General features: G+C 55.5%; 1 protein-coding gene across 1 annotated transcript; it reads right to left on the reverse strand.

Moving 5' to 3' along the window:
- Positions 1-3,583: 3,583 nt before the first annotated feature.
- On the reverse strand, positions 3,584-15,522 carry LOC135574654 (ensconsin-like). Its single transcript, XM_065026126.1, has 5 exons — positions 15,452-15,522; positions 15,150-15,200; positions 14,268-14,301; positions 9,220-9,346; positions 3,584-3,769 (listed from the first exon to the last, which is right to left on the reverse strand). Exons 1-5 carry the CDS (start codon positions 15,506-15,508, stop codon positions 3,601-3,603), a joined length of 438 nt encoding a protein of 145 aa, XP_064882198.1. The 5' UTR covers positions 15,509-15,522; the 3' UTR covers positions 3,584-3,600.
- Positions 15,523-16,356: the final 834 nt, after the last annotated feature.

Here is a 16,356-nt window from a genome sequence, read left to right on the forward strand (position 1 = left end):
TCTCCCCCTCCACCATCTCCCCCTCCACCATGTGTCCTCCACCATCTCCCCCTCCACCATCTCCCCTCCACCATCTCCCCCTCCACCATGTGTCCTCCACCATCTCCCCCTCCACCATCTCCCCCTCCACCATGTGTCCTCCCCCATCTCCCCTCCACCATCTCCCCCTCCCCCATCTCCCCTCCACCATCTCCCCCTCCACCATCTCCCTCTCACCATCTCCTCCTCCACCATCTCCTCCCTCCACCATCTCCCCCTCCACCATCTCCCATCTCCCCTCCACCATCTCCTCCCTCCACCATCTCCCCCTCCACCATCTCGCCCCTCCACCATCTCCCCCCCCATCTCCCCTCCACCATCTCCCCCTCCACCATGTGTCCTCCACCATCTCCCCCTCCACCATCTCCCCCTCCACCATCTCCCCTCCACCATGTATCCTCCCCCACCTCCATCTCCCCCATCTCCCCTCCACCATCTCCCCCTCCACCATCTCCTCCCTCCACCATCTCCCCCTCCACCATCTCCCATCTCCCCCTCCACCATCTCCCATCTCCCCCTCCACCATCTCCTCCCTCCAATCTCCCCCTCCCCCATCTCCCCCTGACCACCATCTCCCCCTCCACCATCTCCCCTCCACCATCTCCCCCCTCCACCATGTGTCCTCCACCATCTCCCCAGGACCATCTCCCCCTCCACCATCTCCCCCTCCACCATGTGTCCTCCACCATCTCCCCTCCACCATCTCCCCTCAATCTCCCCCTCCACCATGTCTTTTCCAGTCATCAGACAACATCTGGAGGACAAAGAATAAAAAGACAGTCAGTATGGAACATTATGGAGGCTGATACCTCCATAATGGGCAGCAGGTATCCTAGTGGTTAGAGGAGGCAGGTATCCTAGTGGTTAGAGGAGGCTGATACCTCCATAATGGGCAGCAGGTATCCTAGTGGTTAGAGGAGGCTGATACCTCCATAATGGGCAGCAGGTATCCTAGTGGTTAGAGGAGGCTGATACCTCCATAATGGGCAGCAGGTATCCTAGTGGTTAGAGGAGGCAGGTATCCTAGTGGTTAGAGGAGGCTGATACCTCCATAATGGGCAGCAGGTATCCTAGTGGTTAGAGGAGGCTGATACCTCCATAATGGGCAGCAGGTATCCTAGTGGTTAGAGGAGGCTGATACCTCCATAATGGGCAGCAGGTATCCTAGTGGTTAGAGGAGGCAGGTATCCTAGTGGTTAGAGGAGGCAGGTATCCTAGTGGTTAGAGGAGGCAGGTATCCTAGTGGTTAGAGGAGGCAGGTATCCTAGTGGTTAGAGGAGGCAGGTATCCTAGTGGTTAGAGGAGGCAGGTATCCTAGTGGTTAGAGGAGGCAGGTATCCATCCTAGTGGTTAGAGGAGGCAGGTATCCTAGAGGTTAGAGGAGGCATGTATCCTAGTGGTTAGAGGAGGCAGGTATCCTAGAGGTTAGAGGAGGCAGGTATCCTAGTGGTTAGAGGAGGCAGGTATCCTAGAGGTTAGAGGAGGCAGGTAGCCTAGTGGTTAGAGGAGGCATGCATCCTAGTGGTTAGAGGAGGCAGGTATCCTAGTGGTTAGAGGAGGCAGGTATCCTAGAGGTTAGAGGAGGCAGGTAGCCTAGTGGTTAGAGGAGGCAGGTAGTCTAGTGGTTAGAGGAGGCAGGTATCCTAGTGGTTAGAGGAGGCAGGTATCCTAGTGGTTAGAGGAGGCTGATACCTCCATAACGGGCAGCAGGTATCCTAGTGGTTAGAGGAGGCAGGTATCCTAGTGGTTAGAGGAGGCTGAAACCTCCATAACAGGCAGCAGGTATCCTAGTGGTTAGAGGAGGCTGATACCTCCATAACGGGCAGCAGGTATCCTAGTGGTTAGAGGAGGCTGAAACCTCCATAACAGGCAGCAGGTATCCTAGTGGTTAGAGGAGGCTGATACCTCCATAATGGGCAGCAGGTATCCTAGTGGTTAGAGGAGGCAGGTATCCTAGTGGTTAGAGGAGGCAGGTATCCTAGTGGTTAGAGGAGGCATGTATCCTAGTGGTTAGAGGAGGCAGGTAGCCTAGTGGTTAGAGGAGGCAGGTAGCCTAGTGGTTAGAGGCAGGTATCCTAGTGGTTAGAGGAGGCAGGTATCCTAGTGGTTAGAGGAGGCTGATACCTCCATAACGGGCAGCAGGTATCCTAGTGGTTAGAGGAGGCAGGTAGGCTAGTGGTTAGAGGACACAGGTAGCCTAGTGGTTAGAGGAGACAGGTAGCCTAGTGGTTAGAGGAGACAGGTAGCCTAGTGGTTAGAGGAGATAGGTAGCCTAGTGGTTAGAGGAGGCAGGTAGCCTTGTGGTTGGAGGAGGCTGATACCTCCAGAAGGAAGCAGGTATCCTAGTGGTTAGAGAAGGCAGGTATCCTAGTGGTTAGAGGAGGCAGGTATCCTAGGGGTTAGAGGAGGCAGGTATCCTAGGGGTTAGAGGAGGCAGGTATGCTAGTGGTTAGAGGAGGCTGATACCTCCATAACGGGCAGCAGGTATCCTAGTGGTTAGAGGAGGCTGATACCTCCATAATGGGCAGCAGGTAGCCTAGTGGAGGGGCAGAGGAGGGAGGTAGGAGAGGAGGCTGAGGGAGGCAGCAGGTATCCTAGTGGAGGGAGGAGGAGGCTGATACCTCCATAATGGGCAGCAGGTATCCTAGTGGTTAGAGGGAGGCAGGTATCCTAGTGGTTAGAGGAGGCTGGTATCCTAGTGGTTAGAGGAGGGGTATCTAGTGGGAGAGGAGGCTGATACCTCCATAATGGGAGCAGGGAGTGGTTAGAGAGAGGCAGGTATCCAGTGGTTAGGGAGGCAGGTAGAGTGGAGGGAGGCAGGTAGAGGGAGAGGAGGCAGGTAGCCTAGTGGGAGGGGAGGTAGCCTAGTGGAGGGGGCAGGTAGAGTGGAGGGGCAGAGAGAGGGAGGGAGGCAGGTAGAGGGAGAGGAGCAGGTAGAGTGGGAGGAGGCAGGAGAGTGGTTAGAGGAGGCAGGTAGCCTAGTGGGAGGGAGGAGGTAGAGTGGAGGGAGGCAGGCAGCCTAGTGGAGGGAGGAGGAGGTAAGAGTGGAGGGGGCAGGTAGCCTAGTGGTTAGAGGAGGCAGGTAGAGTGGAGAGGAGGCAGGGCCTAGTGGAGGGAGGCAGGTAGCCTAGTGGTTAGAGGAGGCAGGTAGAGTGGAGAGGAGGCAGGTAGAGTGGAGGGAGGCAGGTAGAGTGGTTAGGGGGCAGGTAGTCTAGTGGTTAGAGGAGGCAGGCAGCCTAGTGGTTAGAGGAGGCAGGTAACCTAGTGGTTAGAGGACGCAGGTAGCCTAGTGGTTTAGAGCGTTGGACATGTAACCGGAAGGTTGCTAGATTGAATCCCTGAGCTGACAAGGTACAAATCTGTCGTTCTGCCTCTGAACAAGGCAGTTAACCCACTGTTCCTAGGCCGTCATTGAAAATAATAATTAGTTCTCAACTGACTTGCCTGGTTAAATAAAGATAAAATACCCATTTTAAATAGAAGTTAAATACTAATTAAATGAAGGTTCAATGTAAATCTGATATAAACACACTGGGGGGAAGTCTGGAAGGCAGAGGGAGATCAGGACGAATGACCTGCTGTGTGTTGTATCGGGGTGTCGACCACTCCTCCAATCAGAGGCATGACGATACCGTTCTCCTGGAACGCAATGATAGGGAGCTGCTCCTCTTCTTCACCAGGAGGAGGAAGTCTGGAGTCTGCAGGGAGAACTATCACCTCTTCAAACAACCTGTTCTCTCAGAGAGAGGGGGGGAGGGCGAGAGAGAGGGAGGGAGCAGAGAGAGGGAGGGAGGAGAGAGAGGGAGGGGGAAGAGAGAGGGAGGGAGGAGAGAGAGGGAGGGAGGAGAGAGAGGGAGGGGAGAGAGAGAGTGAGGGAAGAGAGAGGGAGGGGGCAGAGAGAGGGAGGGAGGGGGCAGAGAGAGGGAGGGGGCAGAGAGAGGGAGGGGCAGAGAGAGGGAGGGGGCAGAGAGGGAGGGGGCAGAGAGAGGGAGGGAGCAGAGAGAGGGAGGGGGCAGAGAGAGGGAGGGAGCAGAGAGAGGGAGGGGGCAGAGAGAGAGGGAGGGGGCAGAGAGAGGGAGGGAGGCAGAGAGAGGGAGGGAGGAGAGAGAGGGAGGGAGCAGAGAGAGGGAGGGAGGAGAGAGAGGGAGGGGGCAGAGAGAGGGAGGGAGGAGAGAGAGGGAGGGCAGAGAGAGGGAGGGAGAGAGGGAGGGAGCAGAGAGAGGGAGGGGGCAGAGAGAGGGAGGGGCAGAGAGAGGGAGGGAGGAGAGAGGGGAGGGGAGAGAGAGGAGGGGAGCAGAGAGAGGGAGGGAGGGGGCAGAGAGAGGGAGGGAGGGGGCAGAGAGAGGGGGGGAGGGAGAGAGAGAGGGAGGGGAGGGGGAGGAGAGAGAGAGGGAGGGGGCAGAGAGAGGGAGGGAGAGAGAGAGGGAGGGGGCAGAGAGAGGAGGGAGGAGAGAGAGAGAGGGAGGGAAGAGAGAGAGTGAGGGGAAGAGAGAGAGGAGGGAGAGAGAGGGAGGAGGGGGCAGAGAGAGGGAGGAGGGAGAGAGAGGAGGGAGGGGGAGAGAGAGGGAGGGAGAGAGAGGGAGGGGGGAGAGAGGAGGGGGAGAGAGAGGGAGAGGGCAGAGAGAGGGAGGGGGCAGAGAGAGGGAGGGGGGAGCAGAGAGAGGAGGGGGCAGAGAGAGGAGGGAGCAGAGAGAGGGAGGGAGGAGAGAGAGGGAGGGGCAGAGAGAGGGAGGGGGAGAGAGAGGGAGGGGGAGCAGAGAGAGGAGGGAGCAGAGGGAGGGAGCAGAGAGAGGGGGGAGCAGAGAGGGAGGGGGCAGAGAGAGGGAGGGGGAGAGAGAGGGAGGGAGCAGAGAGAGGGAGGGAGCAGAGAGGGCAGAGGGAGGGAGGGAGAGAGGGAGGGAGGAGAGAGAGGGAGGGAGGGAGAGAGGGAGGGAGGGAGAGAGAGGGGAGGGAGGAGAGAGAGGGAGGGAGGAGAGAGAGGGGGAGAGAGAGAGAGGAGGAGAGAGAGAGAGGAGGGAAGAGAGAGAGGGGAGGGGCAGAGAGAGGGAGGGGCAGAGAGAGGGAGGGAGAGAGAGGAGGGGAGAGAGAGAGAGGGGGGAGAGAGAGAGGGAGGGGGCAGAGAGAGGGAGGGGGAGAGAGGGAGGGGGCAGAGAGAGGGAGGGGGCAGAGAGAGGGAGGGGCAGAGAGAGGGGGGCAGAGAGAGGGAGGGGGAGAGAGGGAGGCAGAGGAGGGCAGAGAGAGAGAGGGAGGGGGCAGAGAGAGGGAGGGAGGAGGAGAGAGGGAGGGAGGGAGCAGAGGGAGGGAGGAGAGAGGGAGGGAGGGGAGAGAGAGGGAGGGAGGGGGCAGAGGGAGGGAGGGAGAGAGAGAGGGAGGGGGCAGAGAGAGGGAGGGAGCAGAGAGAGGGAGGGGGCAGAGAGGGAGGGAGGGGCAGAGAGAGGGAGGGAGGAGAGAGAGGGAGGGATGCAGAGAGAGGGAGGGAGGCAGAGAGAGGGGAGGGAGAGAGAGGGAGGGGGCAGAGAGAGGGAGGGAGAGAGAGGGAGGGGCAGAGAGAGGGGGCAGAGAGAGGGAGGGAGAGAGGGAGGGAGAGAGAGAGGGAGGGGGAGAGAGAGGGAGGAAGAGAGAGAGGGAGGGGAGAGAGAGGGAGGGAGGGAGCAGAGAGAGGAGAGGGAGAGAGAGAGGGAGGGAGGAGAGAGAGAGGAGAGGAGGGAGAGAGAGGGGGGGGGCAGAGAGAGGGAGGGGAGAGAGAGGGAGGGGCAGAGAGAGGAGGGGAGCAGAGAGAGGGGGGAGGGCAGAGAGAGGGGGCAGAGAGAGGGAGGGAGCAGAGAGAGGGAGGGGGAGAGAGAGGGAGGGAGGCAGAGGGAGGGAGGGGAGAGAGGGAGGGAGAGAGAGGGAGAGAGGAGGGGGCAGAGAGAGGGAGGGGGCAGAGAGGAGGGAGGGGAGAGAGGGAGGGAGGAGAGAGAGGGAGAGGGGAGGGGGGCAGAGAGAGGGAGGAGAGGAGAGGGGAGCAGGAGGGAGGGAGAGAGAGAGGGAGGGGCAGAGAGAGGGAGGGAGCAGAGAGAGAGGGGGGGAGAGAGAGGGAGGGAGAGAGAGGGAGGGGCAGAGAGAGGGAGGGAGCAGAGAGAGGGAGGGGGCAGAGAGGGAGGAGGGGGCAGAGAGAGGGAGGGGGAGAGAGGGAGGGAGGAGGGCAGAGAGAGGGAGGGAGGGAGAGAGGGAGGGGGCAGAGAGAGGGAGGGAGGAGAGAGGAGGGAGGGGAGGGGGCAGAGAGGGAGGGAGGGGGCAGAGAGAGGGAGGGAGGAGAGAGAGGGAGGGGGCAGAGAGAGGGAGGGGGCAGAGAGAGGGAGGGGCAGAGAGAGGGAGGGAGCAGAGAGAGGGAGGGAGAGAGAGAGAGGGAGGGGGCAGAGAGAGGGAGGGAGCAGAGAGAGGGAGGGGGCAGAGAGAGGGAGGGGGCAGAGAGAGGGAGGGGGCAGAGAGAGGGAGGGGGCAGGAGAGGGAGGGAGGCAGAGAGAGGGAGGGAGAGAGAGAGGGAGGGGCAGAGAGAGGGAGGGGAGGGGAGAGGGGAGAGAGGGAGAGAGAGAGAGGGGGAGGGAGGGAGAGAGAGGGAGGGGGCAGAGAGAGGGGGGGAGAGAGAGGGAGGGAGCAGAGAGAGGGAGGGAGCAGAGAGAGGGGAGAGGAGAGAGGAGGGGGGAGAGAGAGGGAGGGAGCAGAGAGAGGGAGGGAGAGAGAGAGGAGGGAGAGAGAGGGAGGGGGAGAGAGAGGGAGGGGCAGAGAGAGGGGAGGAGAGAGAGGGAGGGAGCAGAGAGAGGGAGGGGGCAGAGAGAGGAGGGGAGAGGGAGGAGCAGAGAGAGGGAGGGAGCAGAGAGAGGAGGGGGCAGAGAGAGGGAGGGAGCAGAGAGAGGGAGGGGGCAGAGAGAGAGAGAGTGAGGGAAGAGAGAGGGAGGGGGCAGAGAGAGGGAGGGGCAGAGAGGGAGGGAGGAGGGAGGGAGGAGAGAGAGGGAGGGAGGAGAGAGAGGGAGGGAGGGAGAGAGAGGGAGGGGGCAGAGAGAGGGAGGGGCAGAGAGAGGGAGGGAGCAGAGAGAGGAGGGAGCAGAGAGAGGGAGGGAGAGGGAGGGGGGCAGAGAGAGGGAGGGAGAGAGAGAGGGAGGGGGCAGAGAGAGGGAGGGAGCAGAGGGAGGGGGCAGGAGAGGGAGGGGGCAGAGAGAGAGGGAGGGGAGAGGGAGAGAGGGGAGGGAGGAGAGAGAGGGAGGGGCAGAGAGAGGGAGGGGAGCAGAGAGAGGGAGGGAGCAGAGAGAGGGAGGGAGCAGAGAGAGGGAGGGGGAGAGAGAGGGAGGGAGCAGAGAGGGAGGGAGGGGAGCAGAGAGGGGGAGAGGAGAGAGAGGGGCAGAGAGAGGGAGGGAGGAGAGAGAGGGAGGGGGAGAGAGAGGGAGGGAGAGAGGGAGGGGGCAGAGAGAGGGAGGGGCAGAGAGAGGGAGGGGGCAGAGAGAGGGAGGGAGCAGAGGGAGGGAACAGAGAGAGGGAGGGGCAGAGAGAGGGAGGGAGAGGGGGAGGGAGCAGAGAGAGGGAGGGGCAGAGAGAGGGAGGGGGCAGAGAGAGAGGAGAGGGGGAGAGAGAGGGAGGGGCAGAGAGAGGAGAGAGGAGGGAGAGAGAGAGGGAGGGAGCAGAGAGAGGGAGGGGGCAGAGAGAGGGAGAGGGAGGAGAGAGAGGGAGGGGGCAGAGAGAGGGAGGGAGGAGAGAGAGGGAGGGAGCAGAGAGAGGGAGGGGGCAGAGAGAGGGAGGGAGCAGAGAGAGGGAGGGGGCAGAGAGAGGGAGGGAGCAGAGAGAGGGAGGGGGCAGAGAGAGGGAGGGAGCAGAGAGAGGGAGGGGCAGAGAGAGAGGAGGGGGAGAGAGAGGAGGGAGGGAGCAGAGAGAGGGAGGGAGGAGCAGAGAGAGGGAGGGGGCAGAGAGAGGGAGGGGGCAGAGAGAGGGAGGGAGCAGAGAGAGGGAGGGAGCAGAGAGAGGGAGGAGAGAGAGAGGGAGGGGCAGAGAGAGGGAGGGGCAGAGAGAGGGAGGGCAGAGAGGAGGGAGGGAGCAGAGAGGGAGGGAGGAGAGGAGGAGGGAGGAGAGAGAGGGGGGAGAGAGAGGGAGGGAGCAGAGAGAGGGAGGGGCAGAGAGAGGGAGGAGAGAGAGAGGGGGAACAGAGAGAGGGAGGGGGCAGAGAGAGGGGAGGGCAGAGAGAGGGAGGGAACAGAGAGAGGGAGCAGAGAGAGGGAGGGGCAGAGAGAGGGAGGGAGGAGAGAGAGGGGAGGGAGAGAGAGGGAGGGGAGAGAGAGGGAGCAGAGGAGGAGAGGAGAGGGAGAGAGGAGGGAGGGGCAGAGAGAGGGAGGGGAGAGAGGGAGCAGGAGAGGGAGGGAGGAGAGAGAGGGAGGGGCAGAGAGAGGGAGGGGGCAGAGAGAGGGAGGGGGCAGAGAGAGGGAGGGAGAGAGAGAGGGAGGGGGCAGAGAGAGGGGGAGAGAGAGGGAGGGGGCAGAGAGAGGGAGGGGGCAGAGAGAGAGGGAGGGAGAGAGAGAGGGAGGGAGAGAGAGAGGGGGCAGAGAGAGGGAGGGGAGAGAGAGAGGGAGGGAGAGCAGGGGAGGCAGAGAGAGGGAGGGGGCAGAGAGAGGGGGGGGGCAGAGAGAGGGAGGGGGCAGAGAGAGGGGGGGGCAGAGAGAGGGAGGGAGCAGAGAGAGGGAGGGAGGAGAGAGAGGGAGGGGCAGAGAGAGGGAGGGAGAGAGAGGGAGGAGAGAGAGAGAGAGAGGGAGAGAGAGAGAGGGAGGGGGCAGAGAGAGGGAGGGGGGAGAGAGGGAGGGGAGAGAGAGGGAGGGCAGGCAGAGAGGGAGGGAGGAGAGAGAGGGGGGGGCAGAGAGAGGGAGGGGGCAGAGAGAGGGAGGGGGCAGAGAGAGGGAGGGGGCAGAGAGAGGGAGGGGGAGAGAGAGGGGGGGCAGAGAGAGGGAGGGGGAGAGAGAGGGAGGGGGCAGAGAGAGGGAGGGAGGAGAGAGAGGGAGGGAGCAGAGAGAGGGAGGGTGCAGAGAGAGGGAGGGAGAGAGAGAGGGAGGGGGCAGAGAGAGGGAGGAGAGAGCAATGTACTTTCTCAACAGCATTCAGAAAATGTAATTGTTGCTTTAATGTACAGTTTGATTTTGACTGTTTCTCTCCCTGCTGTCCTACCTCTCGTCAGCAGGGGGCAGCAGTGCTGTGCTGGGGTTAGAGCTGGGGTCAAGGTTGGGGGCTCCATGACCGTTGCTGTCACTGTGCTCGGTCCCTGACCCTGACACACTCACTGAGGGAACAGACGCTGGAGAAAACACAGAACCAATCAGACACACACCTTGAACGACAACCAATCACCAACACACACACCTTGAACGACAACCAATCACCAACACACACACCTTGAACGACAACCAATCACCGACACACACACCTTGAACGACAACCAATCACCGACACACACACCTTGAACGACAACCAATCACCAACACACACACCTTGAACGACAACCAATCACCAACACACACACCTTGAACGACAACCAATCACCAACACACACACCTTGAACGACAACCAATCACCAACACACACACCTTGAACGACAACCAATCACCAACACACACACCTTGAACGACAACCAATCACCGACACACACACCTTGAACGACAACCAATCACCGACACACACACCTTGAACGACAACCAATCACCAACACACACCCCTTGAACGGCAACCAATCACAGACACACACCTTGAACGACAACCAATCACAGACACACACACCTTGAACGACAACCAATCACAGACGCACACCTCAATCACAGACACACCTGAACGACAATAATCATAAATAAAATCACAGACGAATATGAAGAATAAATATATACACACACCTTGAACGGCAACCAATCACAACATCTCATTCCAAAATCACAAACACACACCTCAAGAACACACTGGGATAATCATAAATAAAAAGCAGTGAATATGAGAATAAATATATATATACTTCGTATCCAACATCTCATTCCAAAATCATGGTCATTAATATGGAGTTGGTCCCCCCTTTGCTGCTATAACAGCCTCCACTCTTCTGGGAAGGATTTCCACTAGATGTTGGAACATTGCTGCTATAACAGCCTCCACTCTTCTGGGAAGGCTTTCCACTAGATGTTGGAACATTGCTGCTATAACAGCCTCCACTCTTCTGGGAAGGCTTTCCACTAGATGTTGGAACATTGCTGCTATAACAGCCTCCACTCTTCTGGGAAGGCTTTCCTCAAAATGTAGGAACATTGCTGTGGGGACTTGCTTCCATTCAGTCACAAGAGCATTAGTGAGGTTGGGCACTGATGTTTGGCGATTAGACCTTCAGGCTCACAGTCGTCGTTCCAATTAATCCCAAAGGTGTTCTATGGGGTTGAGGTCAGGGCTCTGTGCAGGCCAGTCAAGTTCTTCCACACCGATCTCAACAAACCATTTCTGTATGGACCTCGCTTTGTGCATGGTGGCATTATCATGTTGAAACAGGAAAGGGCCTTCCCCAAACTGTTGCCACAAAGTTGGAAGCACAGAATCGTCTAGAATGTCATTGTATACTGTAGCGTTAAGAATTCTCTTCACTGGAACTAAGGCGCCCGAACCATGAAAAACAGCCCCAGACCATTACTCCTCCTCCACCAAACTTTACAGTTGGCACCATGCATTCAGGCAGGTAGTGTTCTTCTGGCATCCACCAAACCCAGATTCATCCATCGGACTGCCAGATGGTGAAGTGTGATTCATCACTCCAGAGAACACGTTTCCACAGCTCCAGAGTACAATGGCGGCGAGCTTTACACCACTCCAGCTGATGCTTGGCATTTTGGTGATCTTATGCTTGTGTGTGGCTGCTCAGCCATGGAAACCCATTTCATGAAGCTCCTGACAAATTATTGTGTTATTGTGTTGACGTTGCTTCCAGAGGCAGTTTGTAACTCGGTAGTGAGGGTTGTAACCGAAGGACAGACGATGTCTACGCGCTACATGTTTCAGCACTCGGCAGATCTGAGATCAGATCTCACTGTTGACCGGGTTCTGAGGGAAACTCTAGCAGGGTAGAAATTTAACAAACTGACTTGTTGGAAAAGAGGCATCCTATGACGGTGCCACGTTGAAAGTCACTGAGCTCTTCGGTAAGGACCATTCTACTGACAATGTTTGTCTATGGAGATTGCATAGCTGGGTGCTCGATTTTATACACCAGTCAGCAACGGATGTGGCTGAAATAGAATCCACAATGTTGAAGGGGTGTCCTATACAAATAGCATACAGTTGTGTGCACAGTTGACGTCGGAAGTTTACATACACCTTAGCCAAATACATTTAAACTCAGTTTTTCACAATTCCTGACATTTAATCCTAGTAAAAAGTCCCTGTCTTAGGTCAGTTAGTATCACCACTTTATTTTAAGAAATGTGAAATGTCAGAATAATAGTAGAGAGAATTATTTATTTCAGATTTGATTTCTTTCATCACATTGCCAGTGGGTCAGAAGTTTGCATACACTCAACTAGTATTTGGTAGCATTGCCTTTAAATTGTTTAACTTGGGTCAAACGTTCTGGATAGTCTTCCACAAGCTTTCCACAATACGTTGGGTGAATTTTGGCCCGTTCCTCCTGAGAGAGCTGGTGTAACTGAGTCAGGTTTGTAGGCCTCTTTGCTCACACACACTTTTTCAGTTCTGACCACACATTTTCTATGGGATGGAGGTCAGGGCTTAGTGATGGACACTCCAATACCTTGACTTTGTTGTCCTTAAGCCATTTTTCCACAACTTTGGAAGTATGCTTGGGGTCAATGTCCATTTGGAAGATCCATTTGCGACCAAGCTTTAACTTCCTGACTGATGTCTTGAGATGTTACTTCAATATATCCACATCGTTTCCCCTCCTGATGACGCCATCTATTTTGTGAAGTGCACCAGTCCCTCCTGTAGCAAAGCACCCCCACTACATGATGCTGCCACCCCCATGCTTCACGGTTGGGATGGTGTTCTTCGGCTTGCAAGCCTCCCCCTTTTTCCTCCAAACATAACGATGGTCATTATGGCCAAAAAGTTCTATGTTTGTTTCATCAGACCAGAGGATATTTCTCCAAAAAGTACATTCTTTGTCCCCATGTGCAGTTTCAAACTGTAGTCTGGCTTTTTTATGGCAGTTTTGGAGCAGTGGCTTCTTCCTTGCTGAGTGGCCTTTCAGGTTATGTCAATATAGGACTCGTTTTACTGTGGATATAGATACTTTTGTACCTGTTTCCTCCAGCATCTTCACAAGGTCCTTTGCTGTTGTTCTGGGTTTGATTTGCACTTCTCGCACCAAAGTACGTTCATCTCTAGGAGACAGAATGCATCTCCATCCTGAGCAGTATGACGGCTGTTGGTCCCATGGTGTTTATACTTGCATACTATTGTTTGTACAGATGAATGTGGTCCCTTCAGGTGTTTGGAAATTGCTCCCAAGGATGAACCAGACTTGTGGAGGTCTACAATTATTTTTCTGAGGTCTTGGCTGATTTCTTTTGATTTTCCCATGATATCAAGCAAAGAGGCATTGAGTTTGAAGGCAGGCCTTGAAATACATCTACAGGTACACCTCCAATTGACTCAAATGATGTCAATTAGCCTATCAGAAGCTTCTAAAGCCATGACATCATTTTCTGGAATTTTCCAAGCTGTTTAAAGGCACAGTCAACTTAGTGTATGTAAACTTCTGACCCCCTGGAATTGTGACACAGTGAATTATAAGTGAAATAATCTGTCTGTAAACAATTGTTGGAAATATGACTTGTGTCATACACAAAGTAGATGTCCTAACCGACTTGCCAAAACTCTAGTTTGTTAACAAGACATTTGTGGAGTGTTTGAAAAACGAGTTTTAATGACTCCAACATAAGTGTATGTAAAACTTTCGACTTCAACTGCAAATACTGGACACAGGACGACTGGGAGGACAGAGAGGTAGAGAGAGACTGACCACTGGGAGGACAGAGAGGTAGAGAGAGACTGACCAACTGGGAGGACAGAGCGGTAGAGAGAGACTGACCACTGGGAGGACAGAGAGGTAGAGAGAGACTGACCAACTGGGAGGACAGAGCGGTAGAGAGAGACTGACCACTGGGAGGACAGAGAGGTAGAGGGAGACTGACCACTGGGAGGACAGAGAGGTAGAGAGAGACTGACCACTGGGAGGACAGAGAGGTAGAGAGAGACTGACCACTGGGAGGACAGAGAGGTAGAGAGAGACTGAGCACTGGGAGGACAGAGAGGTAGAGAGAGACTGACCACTGGGAGGACAGAGAGGTAGAGAGAGACTGACCACTGGGAAGACAGAGAGGTAGAGGGAGACTGACCACTGGGAGGACAGAGAGGTAGAGAGAGACTGACCACTGGGAGGACAGAGAGGTAGAGAGAGACTGACCATTGGGAGGACAGAAAGGTAGAGAGAGACTGACCACTGGGAGGACAGAGCGGTAGAGAGAGACTGACCACTGGGAAGACAGAGAGGTAGAGAGAGACTGACCACTGGGAGGACAGAGAGGTAGAGAGAGACTGACCACTGGGAGGACAGAGAGGTAGAGAGATACTGACCACTGGGAGGACAGAGAGGTAGAGAGAGACTGACCACTGGGAGGACAGAGAGACTGACTACTGGGAGGACAGAGAGGTAGAGGGAGACTGACCACTGGGAGGACAGAGAGGTAGAGAGAGACTGACCACTGGGAGCACAGAGAGGTAGAGGGAGACTGACCACTGGGAGGACAGAGAGGTAGAGGGAGACTGACCACTGGGAGGACAGAGAGACTGACCACTGGGAGGACAGAGAGGTAGAGAGAGACTGACCACTGGGAGGACAGAGAGGTAGAGAGAGACTGACCACTGGGAGGACAGAGAGGTAGAGAGAGACTGACCACTGGGAGGACAGAGAGGTAGAGAGAGACTGACCACTGGGAGGACAGAGAGGTAGAGAGAGACTGACCACTGGGAGGACAGAGAGGTAGAGGGAGACTGACCACTGGGAGGACAGAGAGGTAGAGGGAGACTGACCACTGGGAGGACAGAGAGGTAGAGGGAGACTGACCACTGGGAGGACAGAGAGGTAGAGAGAGACTGACCACTGGGAGGACAGAGAGGTAGAGAGAGACTGACCACTGACAGAGAGGTAGAGAGAGACTGACCACTGTTACCTGGGTCAGCTCCATTCTTGCGAGGTGTGGCTTTCTGGAGAGAGACAGAGAGAGAGACAGACAGACAGACAGACAGATAGACAGCGAGAGAGAGAGAGACACAGAGAGACACCGAGAGAGGGAGACAGAGAGAGAGAGACAGAGAGAGAGAGACACAGAGAGAGAGACACAGAGAGAGAGACACAGAGAGAGAGACACAGAGAGAGGGAGACAGAGAGAGACGGAGAGAGAGAGAGAGAGAGACACACAGAGAGAGAGAGAGAGAGAGACAGAGAGAGAGACACAGAGAGAGGGAGACGGAGAGAGAGAGAGACACACAGAGAGAGACAGAGAGAGACACAGAGAGAGAGGGAGACAGAGAGAGACACAGAGAGACAGAGAGACAGAGAGAGAGAGGTCATGTGACTCATTGTAAAGCAGAGGCCCTATCAGTCATGTGACTCATTGTAAAGCAGAGGCCCTATCAGTCATGTGACTCATTGTAAAGCAGAGGCCCTATCAGTCATGTGACTCATTGTAAAGCAGAGGCCCTATCAGTCATGTGACTCATTGACTCATTGTAAAGCAGAGGCCCTATCAGTCATGTGACTCATTGTAAAGCAGAGGCCCTATCAGTCATGTGACTCATTGTAAAGCAGAGGCCCTATCAGTCATGTGACTCATTGTAAAGCAGAGGCCCTATCAGTCATGTGACTCATTGTAAAGCAGAGGCCCTATCAGTCATGTGACTCATTGTAAAGCAGAGGCCCTATCAGTCATGTGACTCATTGTAAAGCAGAGGCCCTATCAGTCATGTGACTCATTGTAAAGCAGAGGCCCTATCAGTCATGTGATCCAGTCATTTAGTAGTAGTGTTTCCTGTTCTATTTCCTGTGAGCTGACCTTCTCCACGAGGTCAGAGTGACGAGTCCTCTTCATAATGTCCTCCAGACGCTAGGACATGATAGGAGAGAACATTACACACAGGACATAACCTAACTTCTATTCAGAGCACATGGAGTGTATTGTAAGATATGAGAGAAGAGAGAACCCTGAGGATAGGAGTGTATTGTAAGATAAGAGATAAGAGAGAACCCTGAGGATAGGAGTGTATTGTAAGATAAGAGATAAGAGAGAACCCTGAGGATAGGAGTGTATTGTAAGATAAGAGATAAGAGTGAACCCTGAGGATAGGAGTGTATTACCTTCTTCCTCTCCATTCGTTCAGCCTCCTCTTTCTCAAAGTGTTTCTCTCTCTCCATCCTCACTCGCTCTGCCTCATATTGTAAGATAAGAGATAAGAGAGAACCCTGAGGATCTGAGAATTGTAAGACAGAGAGAGAGAACAGAGAGGGGGATAAGAGAGAACCCTGAGGGGTGTATTGTAAGATAAGAGATAAGAGAACCCTGAGGATAGGATTGTATTGTAAGATAAGAGATAAGGGGAGGATAGAGGGTAAGGAGATAAGAGAGAAGACATAGAGGGGATAAGAGATAAGAGAGAACCCTGGGAGGGGGTATTGTAAGATAAGAGATAAGAGAACCCTGAGGGATTGTAAGATAAGAGAGAGAGAACCCTGAGGATAGGGATTGTAAGATAAGAGAGGGGAGATAGGATTGTATTGAGGGATAGGGAGGTATGGGGTAAGAGAAGAGATAAGGGAGAGAACCCTGGGGGGAGTGTATTGTAAGATAAGAGATAAGAGAGAACCCTGAGGATAGGAGGGTGGGGAGAAGATAAGAGAGAGAACCCTGAGGATAGGAGTGTATTGTAAGATAAGAGATAGAGTGAACCCTGAGGATAGGAGATTACCTTCTTCCTCTCCAGAGATAAGAGACTCCTCCCTCTCTGGGAACACACAGAGAGAGAGAGAGGGGGAGGAGAGGGGGGAAAGAGAGAGAGAGAGGATAAGAGGGGACCCTGGGAGGGAGAGAGGAGGGAGAGGGGAGGGGAAGGGGAGAGAGAGGGAGAGGGAGAGGGGGGGGAGAGAGGGAGAGAGAGGGGGGAGAGGAGGGTGGGGAAGAGAGAGAGAGGGAGGGTGGGGAGAGAGAGAGAGGGACAGAGGGGGGAGAGAGAGGGGAGGGAGGGTGGGGAGATAAGAGATAAGAG

The sequence above is a fragment of the Oncorhynchus nerka genome, linkage group LG13 (assembly GCF_034236695.1).
Source record: "Oncorhynchus nerka isolate Pitt River linkage group LG13, Oner_Uvic_2.0, whole genome shotgun sequence".
Lineage (NCBI taxonomy): Eukaryota > Metazoa > Chordata > Actinopteri > Salmoniformes > Salmonidae > Oncorhynchus > Oncorhynchus nerka.